The 26,735-nt window shown below is 48.4% G+C and overlaps 2 protein-coding genes across 6 annotated transcripts in view; one reads left to right on the top strand and one right to left on the bottom strand.

Moving 5' to 3' along the window:
- GSG1L (GSG1 like) overlaps window positions 1-26,735 on the bottom strand; it is a gene marked incomplete at its 5' end in the record, with an annotated part of 219,725 nt that overhangs the window by 108,608 nt on the left and 84,382 nt on the right. The gene's annotated exons all lie outside the window — the stretch shown is intronic.
- Window positions 18,591-18,806, top strand: LOC309973205 (cytochrome c oxidase subunit 8A, mitochondrial-like; the record flags this gene model as incomplete). Its single annotated transcript, XM_082857244.1, has 1 exon — window positions 18,591-18,806. The coding sequence occupies one exon, from the start codon at window positions 18,591-18,593 to the stop codon at window positions 18,804-18,806; it is 216 nt and encodes a 71-aa protein (XP_082713370.1).

The raw sequence follows: 26,735 nt of genomic DNA, 5'->3' as shown, positions 1-26,735 counted from the left end.
GCTATCCCTGCCGTGGCCAGGTTCAATCTCTGGTTGGGAAACTAAGATCCCCCACCCATGAGGCACAGTAAAAAGAAAGAAAGAAAAAAAGGCACAAACTCTGGACCCCAGCTATCTGTGTTCAAATCTTTGCTCCCCCCGCATACTAGCTTTGTGCCCTTATGCAAGTTACCTAACCTCTCTGGGCCTCAATCTCCTCAAAGTATTATTAAATAGGAATAATAGTACATTCCTCAGAGGGCTTGTGAGGATTAACTCAGTGTGTTAATGTTTAAATTTATGAATATAATATTTATAAACTGTTTAATCTGTAGGAGCAAAATTATATATATATGTATGAATATACATCTACACATACACAAATATATATCATTATATATATCATATATAATTAGTACATACCATATATACTTATTGAACTATGTAATCAATATTAGATGTTATTATAGTACACTATATACTATACTTTATACAGTATATTTAGTATAATGTATATGTGCGTGTGCGTGTACACATTACTAAAGGTAGCAGGAAGTGGGGGTAGAAATGAACAGATTCACTACCCTAACAGCTATCATCATTGTTTAAATTCTTTTCTTCTGATCTTTTTTTCATTTGCATACATTTTTATATCATGCTGAACCTACACTTTTGTGTCTTGATTTCTGGGCATAAATAATGTTATCAGCATTGTTTCATATGACTACACAACCTTAGAGTTCCTTTTTAATGGCTGTATAATACTCCAGTGAGTAGACAGACCCAGATTGACTTAGCTGTTGCCCTTATATCTGCTAGGGTGCTTTAGGCTGCAAGTAACAAGAAGCCCTGATTCAACTACCTTAAACAATAAGGGATTTTCTTATCTCATGTAAATGAAACCTTGGAAGGAAAGCATCTCTGGGGTTGATTAATTTGGTAGCTCAACAGTATCATCACAAAATCCCTTCTATATTTGGGCTCTGCCATCTGCAGGTGATGGATGATGGATTGTTCTAAGATCCCTACGATCATAAAAGGACTGCAGCGATCCAGGCTGAAGTGGAAGAAGGGACTGATTCTTACGTCTCTTCCTAAGAGGAGGAGAAGCTTTCCACTGTCTCCCAGCAGAATGGGGTCACACACCTACTTCTAAGCCAGTCACTGCCAAGGGGACAGGACAACCTTGTTGATTTAGACCAACTGGGTGGGATTCATTCCTAGGCTGGGGATATAGGGTTACATTCCCCAAAAGTGGATACATGTGGACAGCTGAACAGAAGCCAATTCCTTTGGAAGAAGAAAGGTAGGGCGGACAGACAGTGGGGAGACAGTTAACGTATCTGCCTTGTTCCTCGTTTGGACGTTTCACTTACATCCAACTTGGAGAAGCAATTAAGCCTGAGTGAAGGGATTAAAATGCTTAAAGGAGGTGACATTTGATCTGGGCTTTGGAGGATATGTAAATGTCAGCAGTGTGGGAGGAGCCAACACTTCAGGCTGAAGTTCCAGCATGAGCAGAGTCAGAGGTGCAGTAAACTGTGGGGCATTTTCCAGGAAGAATGAATGTCCCAGGGAAATTGGGATGTTGGGTGCTAGAAGTGAGGAGGGGTGGAATGTAAGGCTACACTGAGGCCAAATTGGAATAAGTGTTTAAATGCTAGTTGAAGAAGGCTGGACTTGGAATTTGGGGCCATGGGAAGCCACTGAAGGCTTCAGAGGAAAAAAAAACAACAACACAGAAAAGCTGAACTTTGGGGGGAAAAACCTGGGCATAGATATAGGATGCAGGGCAGGAGAGAGATGGGTGAAGGGAGACCACTTAGGAACAAGGCACAGTCGTCCAAGGGTGATACCACAGGCTCACCCCAGAGCAGCACTCATGGGAGGGAGGTGAGAGAGTCTACCCATCCAGGGAGGTGGGATCCACAGAAGCAGCGGTGCTTTCATGTTAGGAGAGGGGCCAAGGGGCAGGGGGTGATTAGATGAATGACGGCATCATTAACCAAGTCAGTAAAGAAGCAAAAATAAAGAATACTACCCGACCTGCGGCACGCATAGAGTCTTAGATTTCCAGGCTATGTGCCAGCACCTCGAATGGCGACAGCAGAGAGCAGCCCAGGAAGTGCAAACAAAAATGCATTTATGCCAACAGTGGAGGGGAAGGGGAGAAATTAGCTGAATGAAATGGTGTGTGTTGTTAAAGTTCCAGAGGCATCCTCCGTGAAAGTTCTTCTGCATTAATGGAAGTGGGGCTTCTCATTGGATTTCAATAAAACGGGCTTCACGAATACAAGATGGAGAAAAGGAATGACAAAGCCTCATCTACAATTATGGTTCCATCTTCTCCAAGGAAAGGCCCTGGACATTAGATTGCAAGCGTGGGAAGCCATCACTGAAGGGTTCCACAACCCCGACCATAGGTCAGTCTGGACTCAGTCCTGGCTCCATAAAATGCGGGAGGAGTTATCCATTTATTTGTTCCTTCTTGGCATTCATTCATTTATCCACAGACATTATGTGCGTGCTATGTGCCCGGCACAGAAAAAGAACCATGAAAAAGAATCACAGAAAGAGAGCCATGATCCAAGTAGTGATGGTCCCTGCCTTTGCAGAGCTCGTGTTCAGTCTAGTGGGGGATGCAGATGAGTACAAAACAAGCTGATAAGATGCACTGACAAGGAATCCCAGTGGAGAAGCAACGAGCTGGAAGACGTGCCATCTGGGATGACGACTGAAGGGTGAGAGTGTAGCACAGAAGGTTGACCTCAGTGAAGTGTCCACTGTGGAGGCAGGTCATTATCTCCCACTTAATGATCACGACAATCCAGCGAGGTGGCTATTTCTACTATCCTCCCTTTTCAGATGAGGAACCTGAGGCTCAGAAGGGTTAAGAAACATGTCAGAGACTGATGCCAAACCCAAGCCCCTGACCTCTACATCGAGCCACCACCTCACCCAAGCCTCCGTCTCTGCTCACCCAGATGACTATGGTAACCTCCTGATGGGTCTCCCATGTCCACTTAGATCCCCCATCAATCCACCCTCCACACAGCAGCCAGAGGGATCTTTTGAAAATGCAAATCTGACCTTGTCACCTCCCACCAGGATCCTTCGAAGGCTTCCCTTACCGTTCAGATGGAGGAAAGACTCCTCACCACAGACTTCAAGGCCTTGTGCAGTCTGGCCCTCCCCATGTCTCCACACTCATCCTCTCTGTGCTCCAGCCACACTGGCCTTTTCTCAGACCCCCTCCCCAACGCCAACTTCCTTCATGCCACAGGGCCTTTGCCCATGCTCCTCCCTGTCTCGAGCATTCTACCTCACCTTCACCCCCACCAAGCTCCTGCCTTAGTTGGCTCACACCCATCCTTCAGCCCACCTGTCACCTCCTCCAGGATACCCTCTCTGACTTCCCAGTATAGGGAAAATCTCCCCAGGTACAGCCACAGTGGAGAATCAGTGCCTTATCATAATTTCTTCAATGCATATATCATAATCTTATTCATGTTTGTCTCCTCCACTAGACTATAAGCTACATGGGGGCAGAGGGTTTCCCCAATCACCCCTCACAGTTCCTGAGAAAGTAGGCACACAATAATACTTATTCTGTGGGTGAAGATCACCATTGCAGCCAGTGTGTGCCAGGCCCGCGGACTTCACGTGCACTGCCTGGTTTCATTCTCACAAAAACCCTATCAGGTGGGAATTCCTATTAGCCCCATTTGACAGATGGGGAAACTGAGGCTTAAGCCAGGATCAAGATCACAAAGAGAAGCGAGTCCCAGAGGGTGGATTCCAGCCCCGATCCATCTGACTCCAGAACCTTCTCCCTACCCAACCGTGCCCATCTCCTCACATCATGGTAAAAAATAACATCTGTGAAGCTGCCGCCCCGAGACTCTGATTAAGTGTTTGACTCGGTCTTTCCCAGCCTCTTCACCCCCGAGCCCAGCTCTAAGGAAAATAAAACCCTTGTGAGTGGAGAGAAAACAAAGACCAGGGCTCCATGTGTCAGGCCTACTGGGCACCAGGGAGAGGCATCAAATTGGATCTGGATCTTCCTGCTGCCACTTGGCTGGTGCCGGAGGGTGCAACAAAGGCCTGGCTCAGAGGGTCCTCGGAGTGGCCCACGGCCCGGGCAGTATGACTTTAACCTCAGTGGCTTTGATGCCCATCAGAAGCCACACTCTGATGAAGTCCACCCTGATGAGCTCCATCCCTGGAGACCCGGACACTGGCCTGGAGCTCAGTTTAATATAAGCCAGAGACTGGCTAAGGGGTTTAGAGTCTGCTTACGGATTTCTGTCCCTTTGAACTTTCTTCCTTCTGAGCCCGGAGACTGAAAAAATCTTTCCTAATCACAGAATGATAATACGTGGAGTGAATTAAGGAGTGGGAACCCAGGAAAGTGATTCTCAGCTCTGGCTGCCAGAGGAGCGTTTAAAAAATAATGGGGCTGGGGTCCTACCTCAGACCTGTGTCTATCCAGGTAGGGCCCAGGTACCTATATTTCTTAAAAGCTACCCAGGTGGTTTTAACCTGCCGCCAGACTTGGGAACCACTGCACGAGAGGTTCAATGGCTCCTTGAAGGTGACAGAGGGTAAAATCATAGTGGAGTCACCCAGTCCATCCTCCCTTCTTCTGGTAACAGCGGCCTGGTTTTCCTTACCCTCCCTCCACTCTCATCCCTTGGTTTGGGACAGTCTCACTGCTGGCCCCGGGAAGGTCACATGACCCAAACCCGGCCAATCAGAGTCTTCCATCTCCCTGATGACAGTGATTGATTCAGGAAGGGTAAGTAGCCCCAGTCATCCCCCTGAGAACCCGCCTGGGGCTTTTGTGGGCACTGCTGGGAAAGAAAAGCTGTCTCTCCTCTGGGGTTGCTATGTATGGACGCTCCAGCAGTCACCGGGCCACCTCCTGGAAAGAGTCAGCCAGATAATGAAGCCGTAACAGAGGAACTGTAAAGCCAACAGCTGAAAAGAAGACAGATTCCAGAGATGTAGTGTGAGTCCTGGATCCAGCCATGCCTGAAGGCTGTGCTCAGTTACTTGGGCCCATGAAATTTCCTTTTTCCTTTCAGCCTGCCTGAGTTGCGTTTCTGTCACGTATGGTTTTTAAAAGTCTCTATGGCTGGAGCTGGGATTAATCTGCCTGCTCCATGGTGAGCTTGGTGAGGTGAGGCTATGGGCCAGATTCCATTCCACATGCCCGGGGCACCCAGCTCAGAGTGAGAGAATGAGGAATGGGGGGGGCAGGGTCCCAGCTCTCTGTTCTCTACTATCACACTCTCATCTTTCCTGCTCTTATGGGTCTCCTACAGCCCAGATCACACCCCAGAAAAGCCTCTCTGTGATGAAGCAGTAGCCAAGCCCTGCATAGCTGGCCATCCCCACATGTGCAGCACTTACTGAGTGCCCCATGCTGCGTGTTAGAGAGCAGGTTTGAGCCCAGCTGCGCCTCTTGACCATGGCTGGGACTTGCATGCCTCCGAGAGTGAGGGTCTCCTTATATTTTGTTTTTGGGTTTTTTGGGGGGCTTGGGGGGGGTTGGGTTTTTTTTTTTTTTTTTTGCGGTATGCGGGCCGCTCACTGTTGCGGCCTCTCCCGTTGCAGAGCAACAGGCTCCGGACGCGCAGGCCCAGTGGCCATGGCTCACGGGCCCAGCCGCTCCGCGGCATGTGGGATCCTCCCGGACCGGGGCACGAACCCGCGCCCCCCGCATCGGCAGGCGGACTCTCAACCACTGCGCCACCAGGGAAGCCCCTCCTTATATTTTGTACCCAAGGCCCTTCACCTTAGTCTCAGCCTGCTCCTGTGGGCAAGAGGAGCTCCTGTGGGCAAGTCACAGGACGCCCCTGAATCTCCGCTTCCTCATGTATAAACTATAGTCGTTGTACAGAGGGCCTACTAGGTGTCAGGAGCCACTCAGTGCCTTTTTGTAATGCCTTGCTGACCCCACGTGGTCAATCCCCTCATCCCCTTTGGGTCTTTATTCAAAGGAGCCTTCCTCCGGCCCTATTTACAAGCGCATTCACCCTGCCCCACTTCCCTGCTTAGCACTTAACACCAACCACACCTGCTTAGCACTTAACACCAAGCACTTAACACCAACCACCTAAATAATCTACATGATCCACATTCACTTCTTATCTGACTCCCCACTGGAAGGTGAGCTGCAGGAAGGTAGAATTGTTTTGCTTTTATTCACTGCTGTATCCCAGGGCCTAGCATACGCCCCGTGCACATAGTAGGTGCTCAATCAATGTTTGTTGACTAAATGAACGAGTTCAGTCTTCACAAGGTCCTGGTATCATCCCTGAGGTGATATCATTATCTTTCAGCCCCCGGCGCATAGAAGGTCCTCGACTGACGTGGTTCAGAAATGCTCTTTTCTTGACTTCCATAGCAACCTGAGAAAGAAGGGTTTGGGGGCACCGCTCAGGCCACTCATAATACAGCAAATAATGTGACATCTGCCTCTTCTTTCAGGTTCTTCATGGGGCCAATCAAGGGACAACAGGTTTCCTATCTCAGAGCTGCTAATAAAGGTTAAATAATTAATGCCACCGGGACAAAGCAGATGAGCCTGGACTTCTTTCCAGGTGAAATCTCCTGCCTGTGCCCACTGAGGCCTCAGCCACATGGATGCCCTGCTCTGACCTCAGCCCAACACGTCCAAATGGGTGGCCTGCACACCTCTGCTCCCCGCCCAGCCCCCTTCCCGGCCCCCGCCCCTCCCCCGACCTCTCTCTCCTGGTAGGAAGCACACAGTGTGAAGGATGTGAAGAGGCAGTTTCCAGAAGCGGAAACTCAAACCTGAGGGGCACGTGAAGAGACACTCAGACGCATTACTAATCAGAGAAATGCAAATTAAGGCAAGGAGACATGACTTTAGGCTTTCTCCTGATTAGACAGGTAAACGTTAGAAAGCTGGCTGATACCCGGATGTGAGTCCGATGGTCAGAATATGGAGGGTGTGGGACGCTCCAGCGGCGCTGCTGTTAATGTTGCAAAGTAAAAGTATATCCTACCCTACGACCCCGTAATTCTGCTCCTGGGTGTACACCTCAAGGACATCCTCACAGGGCACACGCAAGGATGTTCTTTGCAGCATCGTTTGTGGTGACAGAGAGTGAGAAACAACCTTGGCGTCCGTCTCTAGGAGAACAAACAGCACACAGAGGAGATGCTCAACATGGCGTATCAGGCAGGTGTTGGATTAGGTGTGCACACAGCCACATAGATGGAGCTTAAACACGTAGTGCTTAATGGAAACTTAAGAAACGAAGTGAGACCTAAAACAGATACTGCAATCAACTGCATTACTGTTCAGCAAACAGTCTCACCCCTCCTTCTTGGGACAGGAGGTACTTCCCCACCCTACTAACTTTGGGGCTGGCTGTGTAACTTGCTTTGTCCACTGGGATATGGACGTAAGTGGCCATGCACCATCCCCTAGCCAAGACTTAAGAAGGCATCACAGATTTCTTTTCTTTTTTTAGGATTTTCTTTTTGTTCTTGATGTTTTCATGCGTGAATGGGACTTTCATTTATTTATTTATTGAAGTATAGTTGATTTACAATGTTGTGTTAATTTCTTCTGTACAGCAAAGTGACTCAGCTATACATATATGTGTATATTCTTGTTCATATTCTTTTCCATTATGGTTTATCACAGGTTATTAAATATAGTTCCCTATACTATACAGTAGGACCTTGTTGTTTATCCATCCTATATAAGATAGTTTGCCTCTGCTAATCCCAAACTCCCATTCCTTCCCTCCCCTACCCACCCTCCCTCATGGAAACCACAAGTCTGTTCTCTATGTCTGGCATCACAGGTTTCTCTCATCCCTTTTGCATTTCTGCCATCGCCATGAGAATATCGTCCAGGTAGATGCCGGCCCCAGCGTGACAGGACACGCCCAGGGCAGACCTGAACCCAAGGCACAGCCTGGAACCAAGCCCAGTCAGCCCACAACCCACAGCAGTCACCGCCCAACTCTCAGGCCCACGAGCAAGAAAAATAAAGCTTGTTTTTGTAAGCCATTGAGTTTTGGGGTGATTTGTCATAGTACTGCCTTACTGCAGAAATAGCAATACACGTACTATTTATATAAATTTAAAGGATGCAAAAAGTGACACATGTACAAGAATATATACAAACATAAATACTTTAAACAGAACTGAGGGTTGCCAGTACGGAAGAGAGGGGAATGGGAGGAGGGTACGGGGGATAAAGAGAAATCAATCAATCAGTCGCGTACTCGCACGGACCACTGATAGTCACTGCCTCGATCAGAGCAGTAACAAGGGCTCGCTCTCTTCCCCTGAGTTTCTGCCTCAACAAAGTCAAGCCCAGGAGGGCAGGGACCAAAAATAACCCTGGGAGGGTGGCATCCACAGTTGGTACCCAAGAAATACCCGTTGAATCAATGACTAAGATCAAAAATCTGAAGGCTTTTTGACTCTCGGAACCCCAGAACTCTCCCTTCCAGAAGAAAGGTTCACACGATTCTGTCAGAATGCAAAACTCAAGTGCCTGGAGGGAGGATCTTTGTCACCTCTACCTTGCAGGTCTCAGAGAGGTTCAGAAGCAAGTCCAAGGTCCCCTGGGTGCTGGCCCTGCTTGGCCCCAGATCTGCTGGAGGTGAAGGCCCTATTTTGAACCCCGGCTCAGAGGTCCTTCCGTTGGCATGAGTGCAGGAGGGGGAAGGGCCAGAGTTGAACTAAATTAAATCGTTCTGACCGTCTCAGCCAGTTTATTTATCAACTTCAGTCGTAAAGGGATGTTGATGAGAACTCCACGGGAAATAATGAGACAGCAGAGGGGAAGCCCGGACGGCAGGGCAGCCTTCCGTGCCCAGCAGGTTACCGGTCCATTTGTAAGGGCCCCTCCCCCTTCAGCTTATTTAACTCTAAATAAACCTCAGGATGGAATGCCCTTGAGGTGCAGAGAGGGAAGGAGGACTTAAGTGAGCTCTGAATTTTATTTCCAAGGAAACTAGATTTGGAAGAGAACAAAAAGTAGAGAAAACCCAGAGCAAATGGCTCGGAAACCACCACAGAGCCGGTTCTGGAGTCCAGGCGGCCCCGGGTTGAATCCCGATGCTGTCCCTTTGCAGCTGTGTGCGTGTGAGCAGGGTGCTCAGCCTCAGAAAGAGGAGAAAGTCCTCCTCTTTCTCCTAAACCAATGGTTCATTCCCCATCCCCCTGCCACAGTAGCCCTGCCAACCTTCTCCTCCCTGACCACACCAGCTTCTTAATGAAACTGACCACAGCCCTGGGGCGTGCTGGGTGATCCCGCCCCCTGCTTCAGCTCATCCAGTCTGAGTTGTTCCCAGCTCCAAGCTGGACCAATCAGATTCTCTGTCCTCAAGTATTTGAAAATGGGACCTAGAGATTTAGTTAACAGATGGAAGGTCAGTAGACTACTATAGGGCTACGGTCATCACGCAGGAGAGGCCACAAGAAAAGAAACAGATGTGCAGAGGAAGAGAGGTAAGACTCCTGGTCAGTCCCCTTCTCATATCCTAAGCTTTGGTCTTTAAATACTTCTCATCCGGACTTTGTGAGGTTGTCCTGTCAAAACCGCCTTCGTAGTTAAGCTGGTCTGAGCAGGCTTCTGGCTCCTGCAGCCAATCTTCCTTCTTTTCTAGAACCTCCCACCAGTCCCCGGTCCAACAATGGTGCCAAGGATTTGGGGAGCACTGAGCGATTGCCTGGGTCTGTCTCACTAGGAGAATGATCTAGAGGTAGACTGCCCATTTCAGATCCCCCGTCAACAAGGGAGATGTCTCCTGAGAGAGCACAGGGCCATGCAGGATGACCACTGACCTTCCAAGAGTCCAAACTTTATGCTCCCCAAAGGCTTCCATCGAGGCAAACATGCCTCGACACGGGCTGGAGTCCAGCAGGGATGGGAGCAGACGCCCTAATGGGGAAGGAAATCTCGAAGGCCCTGTAGGCAGGGTGTCAGGATCCTGTCGGGATGGGCAGGCGCCCACCACCAGGGACTGAGCTGGTGAAATCTGCTGGTGAGAGCAAAAATGAGCTCTGCAGTTCTGTTCAGAACAAGAACAACTGGGCAGGAACAAACAGTCTGCTCAGGGCCAACAGTCCGATGTCAAAGCATGACAGGAAGCGATCGGAACGCCACAATTCTGCTTTATTTCCGACTTCTGTGGCACGAAAGAGGATCAGTTAAAGTGAAAAGGGCAGAGTGAGCACTGGCAAGGTAGAGCCGAAGTCCAAAGGGAAGTGAAGTTCTGTGCTTTCTGAATCAGCCTCCAAAGCAAATAAACACAGTCCAGGGTGCAGGGACCTGCACCTGGGATTGGTGGCCCTTTGTTGCTGTGCAGGGGGGAATCCTGCGGAACCAGTGAGGAATCAAGAACCTGAAAGCAGGTAATGGACGTTTTGATTTTTAAAACGTGCAAGAAACTAGTATCTGCAAACTAAAGGGTGGCAGACACACAACTGGATTCCTGAGTTAACAGTAGCAGGATAATTTTTTGAGACATTAGGTAAGGTTTCCCACAGCCTTCCTGAACCCCTTGTCCTTCCCCACCTGTATCCACTGCTGCAGGGGAGGGGGTCCAGGGGAAAGCAGGGCCAGGTCTCAGGACACAAGAGCAAGGCTTCTGAGGTGCAAAAGCCTGGACTTTTAAGTTTAAAAGCCACAACTTTTACTGTAAATATTGTATTTAGAAAAAGAGAAGAAGGTCTGGGCTACCTCCCCTCTCCTGCCCCTTCTCCCCCCGGCCACACTCAATAAAGCTCCCCCGGCCTGGGGGACAGAGAAAGGGAAGACAGAGGGTATGGCAGAGACTTTCATGTGTCACCAAAGCCCATTTCCTTTTCCTCGTGGGCACACAAATAAGCTACATTTCCCTATAGCCTTTGTAGTTGAGTACAGCCATGAGACTGAGTTCCAGCCAAAGGAATGTGGGCGGAAATGAAAGGAGCCACTTCCCAGCCCAGCCCGGCCCATAGGGACCTCCCACACCATCCTCTTTCCCCAACTTCTGGCTGGATGGAGAAGACTCCAAAGCCTGCAGGGGAAGGAGCCTGGAGCTCTGGATGAGCATAAGGAAGGGGGTCGGCCATGGGGTCACCTGCACAGGACCTCCCGTGATGGGAAAACCAACTCTTACCACGGAAGGCGACTAAGATTTGGAGGTGTCTTTGTTACAGCAGCTAGTGTTGCTAATTCAAGGGAAGCAAGAAAGCACAGATGCTGGAGTGGGTCGCTGAAGGGGGCCCCTGCACCCTCTGCCAATGCACATGCGTGCATGCACACACACACATGCACACACCATCCTGCCAGGGAGAGAATAACAGACTAGGAAATCTTAAAGCAGAAATCACCCAATCTCCCAAGGAAGACAAGGAGAGTAGCAAGACTGAAGAGTTCTCCTGCACCCAGTACAACGCAGGAACAAATGAATGTTTGCAAAGGTTTTCCAGACGAATGGGCCCGGGACAGCCTTGGAGTATTTTTCATGAGGCCAGAAGGATGTGCATGCAGCTGGAGAATCAAAATTATTGGATGGATGGATAGATGGATGGATGGATGAATAAGTTGTGCGTGTGTGTTCATGCTCTTAGAAGGAAACAGGGGGAAACTTCATGACGTTACATTTGGCAATAATCTCTTGGTTACAAAAACACAGACAACAAAAGAAAAAGCAAATAAACTGGACTTCATCAAACTTGAAAGCTTTTGTGCATCAGAGGACACTATCAACAGAATGAAAAGGCAACCCACAAAATGGGAGAAAATACTTGCATAGCATATATCTGATAAAGAATGATATTCAGAATATATACAGAACTCCTACAGCTCAACAACAAAAACCAAACAACCCAATTCATAAATGGGCAAAGGACCTGGATAGACATTCTCCAAAGAAGATACACAAATGGCCCAAAAGCACAAGAAGATGCTCAACATCACCAGTCAAATCAAAACCACAGTGAGATACCACCTCACATCCATTTGGACGGCTGTTATCAAAACAGAAAATAACAAGCATTGGTGAGGACGGAGAGAAATTGGAACCCTCGTGCATTGTGAATGTAAAATGGTACGGCTGTTATGGAAAACAGTATGGTGGTTCCTCAAAAAATTAAACATAGAATTACCATATGATCCAGCAATTCCATTTCTGGGTGGAAGAAGTGAAAGCAGGGATCTGAATGGACGTTAGTACACCAATGTTCACAGCAGTATTATTCACAATAGCCAAAAGGTACAAACAATCCAAACGTCCATCAACCGATGGATAAACAAAATATAGTATATAGGCTTCCCTGGTGGCGCAGTGGTTGAGAGTCCGCCTGCCGAGGCAGGGGACGTGGGTTCGTGCCCCGGTCCGGGAAGATCCCACATGCCGCGGAGCGGCTGGGCCCGTGAGCCATGGCCGCTGAGCCTGCGCGTCCGGAGCCTGTGCTCCACAGCGGGAGAGGCCACAACAGCGAGAGACCCGCGTACCGCCAAAAAAAAAAAAAAAAAATATATATATATATAGTATATATAGTATATATACCAGACCACACCAAAACATTTTGTTTCTGACACATCCACAGTGAGGTACATAGATGGACCTCAAAGACATTATGCTAAGTGAAATAAGACAGGCACAGAAGGACAAATATTGCATATCCCACTTATATGAGGTACCTTGAGCAGTCTTATTCATAGAGACAAGAAGGAGAACGATGACTGGGAGGGGGGAATGGGAATTAGTGTTTAATGGATACCGAGTTTCAGTTTGGGAGGATAAAAACGGTATGGAGATGGATGGTGGTGATGGTTGCATGACAACGTGAATGGACTTACTGCCACTGAACTGTATAGTTAAAATGGTCAATTTTATGCTATGGGTGTCTTACCACAATTTTCAAAATTAAGAATTTATATTCATCAAAAGACATCTGTGAAAAGGCAAGCCCACAGAGTGACAAAAGAGGTGTGTAATACCTATAAGCAACAAAGGCAATAATATGTAAAATAAGCAGTAATATGTAAAAAAAAAAAACACCTTATAAAGCAATAAGTAAAAGACAAACAATCTAATAGACAAAAGATGTGAACAGGTACTTCACGCAAGAGAAAACCCAAATAAACATGAGGGGATGCTCAACCCCTCTGATAACCAAGGATATGCAAATTGAAAACCACAATAAGATACCACTTCTCATCCATCCATTGGGCAAATTTTAAAAATCTGATAAAGCTAATCATTGTCGAGAACAGAACAATGGGAATTCTCATACCACGTGTGTGGGAGTATAAATTGGTACGCCCGCTTTGGAAAACAAGACGACTAGCAAAATTAAAGATATACAGAATTGGCCCAGTAATTCTATGTCTAGGTAAACACTACAGCAGGGATTCTCAGACTGGAGGATGCATTAGAATCACCCTAGGGGCTTGTTAAACACAGACTGCCAGCCCCAACCCGAAGTTTCTTGTTCAGGAGGCCTGGGGTGGGGCTTGAGAATTTACAGTTCTAACAGGCTCCCAGGTGACGCTGATGCTGCTGGTCTGGGGACCACACTTGAACTAACAGCATTATTCATAATAAAAACTGAAAATGTCCCGAATACCCACTAAGAGTAAAACGAACAAGCAGAAGGTCTTAGAGTCACACAATGGAATATTACACAGCAATAAAAATGAACAAACTACAGCTACGTGATTGCTACAGACTGAATGTCTGTGTCCCCTACACACACACAGATTCATATGTTGAAATTCTAACTCCCAATGTGATGGTACTTGGAGGTGGAGCATTTGGGGGTGATTAGATCATGAAGGTGGACCCCTCATGAAAGGGATTAATAACTTATAAAAAGAGACCCCAAAGAGCTCCCTCACCCCTTCTGCCCTGTGAGAACACAGCAAGAAGACGGGCGTCTGTGAACCAAGGAACAGGTTCCCACCAGACACTGAATCTGGCGATGCCTTGGTCTTGGACTTCCAGCCTCCAAAATTGTGAGAAATAAATTTCTGTTGTTTTTAGCAGCCCGAACGGACTACAATAATGATCAACATAATGTTAAGCAAAAGAAGCCAGACACAAAAAGGTTCATCATTTGATCACATTTATGTAGAAAGTTCAAAAACAAGCAAATCTATTGTGTTTAAGTTTGCATACTTGATGGTAAACTATGAAGCAGGGTCAGCTAACCTTTTCTGTAAAGAGCCAGGGAGGAAATATCTTATGTTTTTCAGGCCATACCATCTCTGCCATAACCGCTCAACTCTGCCATTATAACATGGAAGCAGCCAGGGATATACATAAGGGAATGAGCGTAGCTGTGTTCCAGTAAAACTTTATTTACAAAAACAAGTAGCGGGGGCTTCCCTGGTGGCGCAGTGGTTGAGAGTCCACCTGCCGATGCAGGGGACACGGGTTCGTGCCCCGGTCCGGGAAGATCCCACATGCCACGGAGCGGCTGGGCCCGTGAGCCATGGCCGCTGAGCCTGCGTGTCCGGAGCCTGTGCTCCGCAACGGGAGAGGTCACAGCAGTGAGAGGCCCGCGTACCGCAAAAACAAACAAAAAAAACAAGTAGCGGGCCATGCTTTGCCAACCCTGAGGTACAGCTAAGCAAGGCAGTGACTACTTTCCTCTGGGGACAGGAGCTGGTAGTGCTCAGGAAGGGGCACATGGCATGCTGGCAATGATCTTCTTCTTTGACCTCAGTGGTAATAAAGTTTTTGCTTTCAACTATTTGTTAAGCTATATATTTTATGTACTTTTTGGAATCGTGCTGTATTTCCCAATTTTAAAAAGGGTTGATAAATAAATCTCTACACAATGAAATATTATTTGGCAATAAAAAGAAATGAAGTACTGATACATGTTACAGTATGAATGAACCTTTAAAACATTATGCTAAGGGCTTCCCTGGTGGCGCAGTGGTTGAGAGTCCGCCTGCCGATGCAGGGGACACAGGTTCGTGCTCTGGTCTGGGAAGATCCCACATGCTGCAGAGCGGCTGGGCCCACGAGCCATGGCCGCTGAGCCTATGCGTCCGGAGCCTGTGCTCCGCAACGGGAGAGGCCACAACAGTGAGAGGCCCATGTACCGCAAAAAAAAAAAACACATTATGCTAAGTAAAAGAAGTCAGGCACAAAAATCCTCATGTTATATGATTCTGTTCGTATATGTCCAGAATTGACAAATCTACAATGACAGAAAGGAGATCGTTGGTTGTGTGAGTCTGTGGGGTCTGGTGGATTGAGGGATGATGGCTAAAGGAAACAGTGTTTCTTTCCAGGGTGATGAAAATATTCTATAATTCATAGTGGTGATGATTGCACAACTCTGTGAATACACTAAAAACCACTGAACTTTAAGGGGACAAACAAATGGTAAGTGAATTATATCTCAAAAAGGCTGGTACCCCCCAATCAAAAAAAATTTTAACTAACGAATAAAACCAACAGCTTCTGCCCTCACCACCAGAGATGGGCCAGGGAAGAGGAGTGTGTGATGAGACCAACAGACAGACACCAGCTTCGGAGAAACCACTTTCCTTCCTCGTGTCTCCGGAACAAGTGCGCACACACACACACACACACACACACACAGGGCCTTTCTCTGCCTTTGGCAAAACACACGCTGAATACCAGAAGCCCATGAGGCCAGAGATTCTGTGGACAAGCAGGGGACCAGGGCATCCCTGCCAAGAGACACAGGACTTTTTAAACTCGAAATTTCAGGCGAAAGCCTAAGCGAAGCAGAGCCCATGGGAGTCAGGCTGGCTCCAGAAACGGCACCAGGTCTGCAGGAGCAAATTCCTGGGTAGCAAACCAGGGCAGGGGCTTCAGCCCTCCGGGGCCTGAAAGGGCCTCTAACTTAAGTCCATTGTTCCTAGTGGGTTCAAGATATAGATGAGGTCTCTCTGCTCCTCACACAGGCTAAAGGCAGTGGGTTTGGGAGATTCTGTGTCACATCACAGACTTAGCGCCTCCAGGGAGCCCGGCAGATGGTTGCAAATGACGAGTCTGCGGGAGCCAGCAGATGTGGTGCGTGAGGAGCAGAGGGTGCCAGGAGCAGCAGCAGCCATGGATCCCCTTAGCTGCCACCTCCCTCTGCTCCACGCAGGCCCTGACAGCTGTGAGCCAATGGGGCCACCTGGCTGGGTCAGAACACACAGCAAAGCCAACCAAAGAACTTCCTGGGCCCAAGGAGTGAAGAGGGGCCAGGAGGCCCCAGGCAGGGTAGAAAGACCTGTGAGGTGTGGCAGAAATAGCACGTGACTGATGGGATACATTGCTTTGCTGTGTGACCTCAGGCAAGTAGCTCAACTTCTCTGAGTCTGTTTCCTTGGGTGTAAACCAGAGATAACAGCGCCTCCTCAAAGAGCTGTCAACAGAATTAAATGAACCAAGAGATGTGAAAGTATTTAGCAGGGAATGGAATTCTGTGCATGAGTCAATGAAGGTTAGTTGAGTAGAAGTAAACTCAAATTTGAGTTCTTGCCAAGTTAGCTTTCCAGCTGGTCGGGCCGAACGGAGGAGATGGCGGAATTATGCTGGAATATTCATTCAAGCTAGTGTTGATTGAGACAGACCCCGTGCTAACCCCTCGCGTGGATTATTCCATTTGACTCTCGGAAGAATTCCACAAAGTGGATGCCATTTACCCCATCTTTCAGATGAAGAAAGTGAGCCATAAAGAGGACGAGAAGCATGCCTGAGGTCCCACAGTTGATGAGGCAGAGTCACAATTTGAATCCAGAGCCCGTGCTCTGCATTAACACTGCACTCAGCTCTGTGATTAAACCCAAGCTCTGCCCCTCCCTGGACCGGGAGCAAGTGTCTTAGTCTGAGCCTCAGCTTCCTGATCTGAAAAGAGGGATAACAGTAAACCCACTTTGTGGGCTGTTGAGAAGATTAAATGGGATAAGATGCCTGAAAGGGACTGGTATGTAGCAGGTGCTCAACAAGTGTTCCAAGAATTGCCAGGGCTGGGCTGGGGGAGGCTGCCCCAGAGTGGGGACTCCACTTCTTAGGGACTGGTATGCCACTTGTACGCTCATTATACAGGCGCACCTTGTTACTGCATTTTGAAGATACCGCTTTTACAAATTGAAGATTTGTAGCAATCTTGCATTGTCAGACGACGGTTAGCATTTTTTAGCAATAAAGTATTTTTAATTAAGGTATGCACATTGTATTTTAGACATAACGCTGTTGCACACTTAATAGACTACAGTATTGTGTAAACATAACTCTTCTATGCACTGGGAAACCAAACAATTGGTGTGACTTGCTTTATTGCGATATTTGCTTCATTGCGGTGGCCTGGAACTGACCCCGCAATATCTCTGAGGTCTACCTGTGCTCAGGCCACGGCAGCCACGAAGAGTTTTATCTCAGGGCCTCAGTTTTCTTATCTGCAAAATGGAGCAGGTGAGACCAGCTCTCTGAGGCCTTCCCACCTGACAGCCCATGTGTGATGGTTAGACTCCTGTCTTGGAACTAGAAGCATAACAAGAAGGAAGCAGCATTAGATGCATGAGTCATAAGGGCTTTGGAGGATGACAGGTGTCATCCCATGTGGTATGACGGCCCTTTCTCCCTCCCAGCCCCACCCAGACAACACTTACCTCGTCCCTTCCTTTCATTAGATTTTAGTCCTTCCCTAGTCGCGGGGATTCTTCTTCTATTTTAATAGCTCGCATCAGGGCAGCAAGTGGAATGGTAAAGCACAAGGACTCTGCAGCCCACCTGCCCAGGTTCCAACCCAGCACCACCACTGCAACCCATATGGCCTTGGGCAAGTTAACTTAACTTCTCTGGGCCTCAGTTTCCCCACCCATCACATAGTTTAACGACAGCACAAACTCACTGAGTTGTTGGGGGAATCAGCTGCGTCTGACACATTGGCAAAACAGAAATAAGTTTTTGGTACTATTATTATTTATTTTCAAGCACCTTGGAAAAAAATAACATGGCACACTAAAACCGTGAATTGACAGACCTCATTGCTCAGGATGGGGAGAAAATAATTCGACTCTGTAAGTGAATCAACGTAAAGAGAACTAGTAAGTGAATAATAATATGGGGGTGCAGTATACAGCCCAAATCGGGAGGGCAGTGCAAAAATGAAAATTCAGGGGACTTCCCTGGTGGCACAGTGGTTAAGAATCTGCCCGCCCATGCAGGGGACATGGGTTCAAGCCCTGGTCCGGGAAAATCCCACATGCCGCAGAGCAACTAAGCCCGTGCACCACAACTACTGAGCCCGCGCTCTAGAGCCCCCGAGCTACAACTACTGAGCCCACGTGCCACAACTACTGAAGCCCACGTGCCTAGAGCCCATGCTCCGCAACAAGAGAAGCCATTGCAATGAGAAGCCCACGCACCGCAACAAAGAGTAGCCCCCGCTCGCCGCAACTAGAGAAAGCCAGCACACTGCAACGAAGACCCAACGCCGCCAAATTAATTAATTAATTTAATTTAAAAAAAAAAAGAAAATTCAGGGCCTCTTGTTGAAAAAATTATTAAGAATTTCAAGACAGATTTTGACTTCGCGACCTTGGGTTCCGGCTGCCTGCTACCTGCAGTCTACTCTGTGCGGTCATGTCTGTGCTGACTCCACTGCTGCTGAGGGCCCTGACAGGCCCGGCCCGGCGGCTCCCTGTGCCGCGGGCCCAGATCCATTCCAAGCCGCCGCGGGAGCAGCTCGGAACCATGGATATTGCCATTGGGCTCACCTCCTGCTTCCTGTGTTTCCTCCTGCCGTCGGGCTGGGTCCTGTCACACCCGCAGAACTATAAGAAGCGGGAGAGACAGTAGCTGTCCTCTCCCTCAGCCTGCGACCTGGCCACCCCGGCCTGTCCTGATCATGTCTGCTGCATTCCTGGCCGGCCTCCCCGGGATCCTGTCCTTCAGTTACAGTGAACTCTTCTGCAATCATGACCTCTCCATTTCTCCATGTTGCCATCCTGGGACCACATGTATCCGTTTAGAAGGCGCTGCTCGGTAGGGCCTCCCTTGTAACAATAAAGTCTATTTAAACCCTGCTTCAGGGGGAATTCCGTGGTGGTCCAGTGGTTAGGACTCCACTCTTTCACTGCTGAGGGTGTGGGTTTGATCCCTGGTCAGGGAACTAAGATCCTGCAAGCTATGTGGCCTAGCCAAAAAATAAATAAATAAATAAACCCTGCTTCAGAAACTCAAAAAAAAAAAGAATTTCAAGACAGTTACAGTATAGCATTAAACCAAATGGAGGGTCCTTCCGTGCACGGAACCCTATGCGACTATAAGGTCACGTGCCCACGAAGCTGGCCCTGGTTCTACATCTCGGCAAGGATGTGGGCTACATGGATGTATGCATTTCTTGAAACTCACTGAACTGTACATGTAAACTCTGTGCCTCTCACTCTTTGTATATTATATAAATGAAATTATATCAGTTAGAAAAGAAACATGACAAAATCGGGTTATAAATTCCCTGCTCCTCACAGGCAGTGCGGTTCAGCAATGAGGTGCAGGTATAGACCTGTATGTTGAATGTTGTCTCCTTTTAACCCAGTCTGTGTATCCCCAGCCCCTGCCTACAGTTGTACAGGATGTGCACTGCCCAACCCAATGCCACTCACGTAGATGAATCATGACCCCCAGAGTTGCACAGTGGGTAACCTACACAACTGTACCTGGTGGCCTTGATGGTACAACTTCATTTGAAGGACTCATCATTTGTCTAAAGTGGAGGTCCTGTGTGAATGCAAAGCCTGGGCCAAATGGAAGGGTCTTACGGCAAATTCCATCCCAAGGCCTCCCATCCAGGCAGAGATCCAGAAGGAAACGAGCCCATGCAAAGACTTTCCTAGAATGTGCAAAGGAGCCATCCTTCAAATGCCTCCACCCCCGTGCAGTTCAGCCCTATTTCCCCAATGCTGCTGAAACCTCTGCTCAGAGGGGCAAAGAGCTGGATTTAAGCATCCGAGGTAATTTCTCAAACCAAAGTATGATAAGACCGAAGAGTCATTTCGAAATGTTAATTACCACTGTTTACACTTAACGGAGTCTTCTCACCATGGAGAAACTCTTTCCAATTATGAAACATGAAAGCTGGTCACCGTTTGGGGTTAATATGACACTCTCTGAGAGAGCGAACAGGCGAGACTACCCAGACACCTAATTACCTGGAAAGATAATCTTGAATAATTGGAATTAGAGCAACTAAAGCAATTATTGGATGTTGTGATCTCCGGGAGCAGTCCTCCACCGGCACGGGGGTTTAATCACTTTTAATAAGAGCACGTAATTAGAGGAATCCAGAATTTCAGAACGAAAGTGGCAGAACCAGCACTTCAGAATGAGGGAGGTGGGAGGACCATGTGTGATGCTAGAGAAAATGAGGCTGGAGGAATGGGTGGGAAGGAAGGGTGAGATGAGAAAGGATGGGTGGTGTTGGCAGGGTGGGCGGGATGCTGATTAAAAGCCCTCAGGATCCTGGCAGGTGACTCTAACCTAAATTTGCTGTGTGACTTTGAGCAAGGCACTTAACCTCTCGGGGCTACACCTTCCTTCCACTCTTCAGTCATTCAGCAAGTGTCTACTGCACATCTGTCACGTGCCTGGCACAAGGATACTGGGTCTCACGTCTTTGCACATGTCATTCATTCTACCAGGAATGACACCCCTCCACCGCTGTGACCCTTATGCAGTAGAAGGAATGCCACTCATCCTTCAGGACCCTCCCCACATGGAACCCTCCACACAGCCTTCCTATACTGCCATCTTTCCTTCCACAGGCCTCTGGGCACCCCCATGGGTCCCTGATTCACAGATGTGACTCTCCACCGCCTTGTGTGTCTCCCCCACTAGAAGGCTCCTCAAGGTCGGAAGCTGTGAGGCGTTCTCCTCACTGACCCAGCTCCTGGCACACAGCCTGGCACCGAGGGATGCTGCCCACTAGCCTGCCCTGGGAAGGTGGAGGGAAGGTGGACAAAGGTCCCTGCAGCCCTTCCCCGAAAACAAGGCTGCAGCCTGCCCTGCTTCCAAGAATGGAATGGCTCCAGGTGAGGTGGCCTGTGTTGTGAGTTTATTGAGAATGGCCAGGAAATGATCTCCTTCTGCAGGAGGATGCCAGAGCTCTGCTGCCTCCACAGAAGGACCAGGGCCATTCAGACAAACGATGCCCCACCCACGGTCAGAGGGCGGCAAAAACTAGCTCAATGTTGTCTGGGAATGGCAGGTGAGAGGGAAAAATGGACGTGTGGACCACTCGGGCCAGTCTCTTGCCTCTTTGTGTCCTGAACTGTCTGTCTTGTTGGGATGAAAGAATCAGGGTTCCCTTTTTGTCAGGCCCTGGACCACAGGCGTGTACTCGGTGACTTGGGAGCCCAGAGCGGGCATAACTAACTCAGCCTGGGGTCTAGAGAGGACTTCACAGAGGCAGGACCTTTGGGTTGGCAGGTGAAGGTGACAGTGAGTCCCCCAAGCAGCCAGGGAGAAAAGGTCACCCAGGATTAATGCACAGGCATGAGGACGCACCAGTGACTCGGTGCGTTCAGGCTGCCGCCAGCAGGCTGACCTGCTTGCAGTTCGATGTCAGAGTCCGGGCAACGGTGGAAGCTGGTTCCCCTCTCCCTTCCCTGTTCGGCATGTTCTGATCTATGCACCTTTCAGTTCTATGACATAAATCAATAAAATGCACTAAATAAATTAAGTGAGCCGCAGAATTGTAAATCGATTTCAGACGGAGAACAGAGAGGTTGAGGGAAGCAACAGGAGACTCATAGGAACTCAGTTGAGAAATAACTCACGCAAGACTAGGGATTGTGGCCACAGAGCCACCACATTGTTGCACATCCCTGAAATATTAAACAAATGAAACCTACAAGCTTAGGAGATTGTTTCACAAAAATTGCCCAAAATCTCAGCTCCCTGGGAAAGAGGGGCAGGGAGCCGGGATGGCTTAAAACACAGGTCAGCCCAGGCGGGACAGAGGAGACCACGGCTTCCAGAGTCGGGATCCAGATTTCCAAACCCAAATGGGACACCCAGTACCTATAACGTGGCCCCTGTTCCTTCCTTCCTTCTTTCCTTCATTCAACAAAACTTCATTAAATTCTTGTTGTGTGCCAACCCCATCTGGGGCACGGGAGCCACTGGAAAGACAAGATCCAGTGCCTGTCCTCAGGGAGTGTCCAGTCTGGTGGAGGAGACCATCTCAAGGCAGTGTGATGGGTGCCAATAGCACCAGTCACCGTGGGTACTTCTGGGGTCCGAGGTGCCTTTTCAGAAGAGGTCATGTCTTAACTGGGCTTTGAAGGATAAATAGAAGTTTTCATGGCAAACAAGAGGTGGTAAAGGTAGGTCAGGCAGAGGGAAGAGAATATGCAGAGGCACAGAGGCATGACATATGATGGAGAGTTTGGGGGCAAATGTGTGCAAGTAAGGAGGCGGGGCTGGAGCACAAGGTCCACATGAGGGATTACAGGAGGTGGAGTGGAAAAGGCGGACACACACTAGATCACGAAGGGCCACGAGTGCCGTGTTACATGGTGTACATTTAGGAGCCAGGAAAAGCCTTTAAGCAGGAGGCTGATGGAGCTGGATTTCCAGTTTAGAAAGATAATTTAGAATTCAGTGCGGGAAATTTTTGTTTTACTTTTTATGGAAGTATCACATATACAGAAAAGGGCATTGATCACAAACGTACAGCTTGATGAACTTTCATAAACTGAACACTTCGTGTAACTAGCACCCGGCTTAAGAAACCTAACATCGCCAGAGCCCTCCACTGGCTCCCTTTCAGTCACACTCGCTCTTCAAGGGTAACCCCTGTCCTGACTTCTGACGGCACAGGTCCGTTTTGCCTGATTTCCAGTTTTATACAAATGGAATCACATACTGTGTGTTCTTCTGAATCTGGCTCCGTTTGCCCAACATCCGTACCGCTGAGAGAAGCTGGAGACTGCACCGTACTCCACGGTGTGTGTTGATGGGCATTGAGGAATCACAGCGATTTACCAGTACAGCCTTGGTGGCAAATACGAATCAGGACGAGCTCAATTCCTTCCCTCCTTCCTTCCTTCCTTCCTTCTTCCTTCATTCATTCACAGTGAGAACCCATCCACCTGTGAGGGGAAGCTCCAACCTGGGATTTAGGAACTGGGAATTTTCCCCATACCGCACCTTGACAAATGACTTGGGACAGATCTTTACTGGGGGGTCCAGTTAACATAACAAAGGGCAGAAAACCCAAAAATCCTCATGGACGCCCCCACCCCTGCCCCACGGCAGGATCGGAGGTGGCAGCCATCATGTCCCTAGCCTTTTGCACTGGAGGGGGGCCTCCTTGTTCCTCGGCTGGAGCCCTCCCACGGTGCCTGATAACCATTTCCGTAGCTCTCTCCCACTCCTGTAGGGCAGGGACCTTCACCTCATTCGTCCTTGCATTGCCCCCCATACCTAGCCCAGAACTTGGATTAAAGTAGGTGCTCAGGAAATATGTGTTGAATTGGAAGGCACGTGTGCAGGTGACTGGCATGCAGAGGTTGCTTAATGGATTGTTTGGGGAAGGAATGAATTACCTCCCTCAAATATTCTGGTTACTTTCGGAAAAATAAATAAGTCACTTTGGGATGACAATGACCAGAGGAGACCCTGAGAAGCAAATTAAGCACATACACCCAGAAACCCAGCTGGGCCAGTTCCAGCACAGCCAGCTGTCAATCATCCTTAAGGCCTGTGGTCAGGCCCAGGCGTGGCAGATTAGACTATCACTCAGCAAATATTCATTCTCACTCCACCCTCCACGTGGGTCGTGCCTGGGTCATGTATTTCTTGCCCCATTGATGTTGGATGCAACCCCATGACTTGCTTTAGCCAACAGGGTGTTAGCAGATAGGATGTAAGCAAAGGTTTTAAATGTGCTTGTGCATGGGACTCCCGTGGCAGTCCAGTGGTTAAGACTCCACGCTTCCATGGCAGGGGGCATGGGTGCAATCCCTGGTCGGGGTACTAAGACCCTGCATGCTGCACAGTGCAGCCAAAAAAAAAAAAGGAATTTTTTTTTTTTTTATGTACTTGTGCAGTTAGCCACCTTGCATTTCTGTCCCCTCTCTTTGGCCCCCAAAAAAGAATACACGTGGAGCGGACTTGAGCCCAGTCTGCAGCCTGGAACCAAGACAGCCTACATCAGCTAAACCTAAGCCAACCCACAGACATGCAAGCAAAAAACTACACGCCGAGTGCCACTGAGTTTGGGGATGGCTTGTTACACAGCATTATAGTGACTATTGCTGACCAATACACTAGGTTTGAAAAGTATCCAGTTGGTCACAATTATTTGGTAGGAGAATCTGGCCCCAGGGGATAAGAGGTTGCGATTTGGAGAGACAAGGGAAACCTTGAAGAGGAAGATTAGGAAGCATAAGAAGCTTTTCCTCTGCATTTTCAGTAACAAGTTCACAATACACAGACGTTGCTGTTTATCTGCATTTGCACATTTCATCTTCACAAACTGCTCAAGCGTCCTTAATTCATTCCTCCTCCTCTGCCTCTCATGTCCTGCTGGGCAGATCTTTGTCAGAGAATTTATTACTCTGCTCTGCCAGTAGGGCTCCAGTGCTGGGCTGGGCCCTGGAGGCCCAGAGGTAAATAAGAAACCACTGCTCGGAGGGCCCCATTCTCGTGAGGGAGAAAGATATGTGTACAGGTTACTATTATTCAGCTGTGATACAAGATTCTCAAAGTGTACTGGGGATATAATCTGAATGTCCAGTGATAGGGCTTGGTTAGATAAATTGTTTCTGTGTGATGGGCTATTATACAGCTGTTCCAAAAGATAAGTGAGTTCTATGTATTGATATAAAAAGCAATCTATGATTTTATACAGGTGTATAAGTATATATGTGTATATACGTATGTGTGTGTATTTATCTATCTACCTATGTATCTATCTTTCATCCTTCTAACTTTCTTCAGGGACTCATAAACCAAACCATTACCAGTGAATATCTAAGGGTGGGCTTATAAGAGACTTTCATTTCTCATTTACACATTTAAAAATTGCTATAATTTTTATAACAAGAGTGTATACAGTTAAAAATCAATGTTCATTTTTCATTAATTCAACAGTGCCAGGCATTGCTTTGGGCCCTGGGGATACAGTGAGTCACAAACAAAACAAAAATCCCTGCCCTCATGGAGCTGACATTCTTTTGGGGGAGACCACAGTTAATCAAAGAAGCACTGAGTACATTTCTTATGTGATGTAAAGACAACTAAACATTGAAGAGAGTGGAGAAGGACTTGGCAGGAGGAAGGGCTGCTCTAAGGATGTTCAAGGAAGGCTGCCCTGAAGGTGTGACGTTTGAGTGATGAGAAGGGACCAGCTGTGCAGAGAGCTGAGAGAACAGTGTTCCAGGAGCAGGAAACAGCGAGGCACACACTAGCTTGGCTGACTCAGGAACAGTAAAGATTTTGGAGACCTGAAGCATGGTGAGGGAGGGGAGATTACAGGAGATGAGATCCCGGATGTACAGGGCCAGATCCCCCAGACCTTACAAGCCAAGATGAGGACACTGAATTTTACTCTGAATGAGATGGGAGCCAAGGGAGGGTTTTAAACAGGGAGCCACATGAGATGATTGATGCTTTAACAGGGTCATTCTGGCCACCGGTGAAGCAGGGGTCAAAAATGGAAGGACATAACCAGTTGAGAGACTGTGGCAGGAATCCAGATGAAAAATGGTTGTGGCTTAAGCTAGTTTAAAATGAAAAGATATTTCCCACGTGAAGCGCAAAGCTAGAATGATCAGGAGAACTAACAAAAATATGCCATGGGAAAAACACTGATGACAGACACGCATTTTGCCAGGGAAGAGGGTAGGGAGGAAAGGACAGAGGGTATTGGAGAAAATGGCAAAGACGGGGCCCATTTCAGAAGGGCCTCAATTACTCACTCACAACACACACACACACACACACACACACACACACACACACAGAGAGAGAGAGAGAGAGAGAGAGAGAGAGAGGGGCTCGGAAGGCCTAGCTTTTCAGCAGAAGAACCAGGCATTTAAGAGCCAGACAGCTCAGTTTTAAATCCCAGCATCCTGACTGTGTGACTTTGGGCAAGTCAATTAACTCTCTAGGCCTCAGTCTCCTCATCTGTAAAATGGGGATTAAATGAGCCACCAGGTATAAAGTTCTCAGAACAGCACCTGGCACGTGGTAAGCACAGCATGAAAGCCAGTTTGTGTTAGTGTCACCTAATACTAATTATTATGATCGGATTTTGCAGAGCAGGAAGGAAGTCACAGCGGGAGTGGGTGCAGCCAGAACGTGGGAGAAGAGTGTTCTTTGGGAGAGAACACGTCTGGGCTCCAATATCGGCCCGGACTCCCTGGGTGACCCTGAACCAGTCCCCCTCTCTCTGCAGCCTGGGGTCCTCATCTGTGAAACAGACAGCGTGGAGAGGACTCGGCGAGCACATGGAGGGGTCCGGGGACACTAGGCTCCTGCAGGTGCCCCTGGGAGGACTGGGCCGGGAGGTTCAGGAACAGCCCACAGAGCTGCCTGACCAAACCCCGCCAGCCCCAAAGGTGAGCCTAAGTGCTTGAGAGGCAGTGAGCCCATGAAAACTGGTCTGCAAAGCCAGCCCACTCAGGCTTCTTATAAACATTTTTATACACACAGCCAGAAGGTCTTCGGCGTGGCCACCAAGCCCTGAAAGCAAAATCACGTGGCCAGTAAAACACAAAG

Source organism: Leucopleurus acutus, assembly GCF_964270905.1.
Source record: "Leucopleurus acutus genome assembly, chromosome: 16".
NCBI classification, from domain to species: domain Eukaryota; kingdom Metazoa; phylum Chordata; class Mammalia; order Artiodactyla; family Delphinidae; genus Leucopleurus; species Leucopleurus acutus.
Note: the sequence above shows the minus strand (reverse complement) of the source record. Positions and strands in the feature narration are given on the sequence as shown.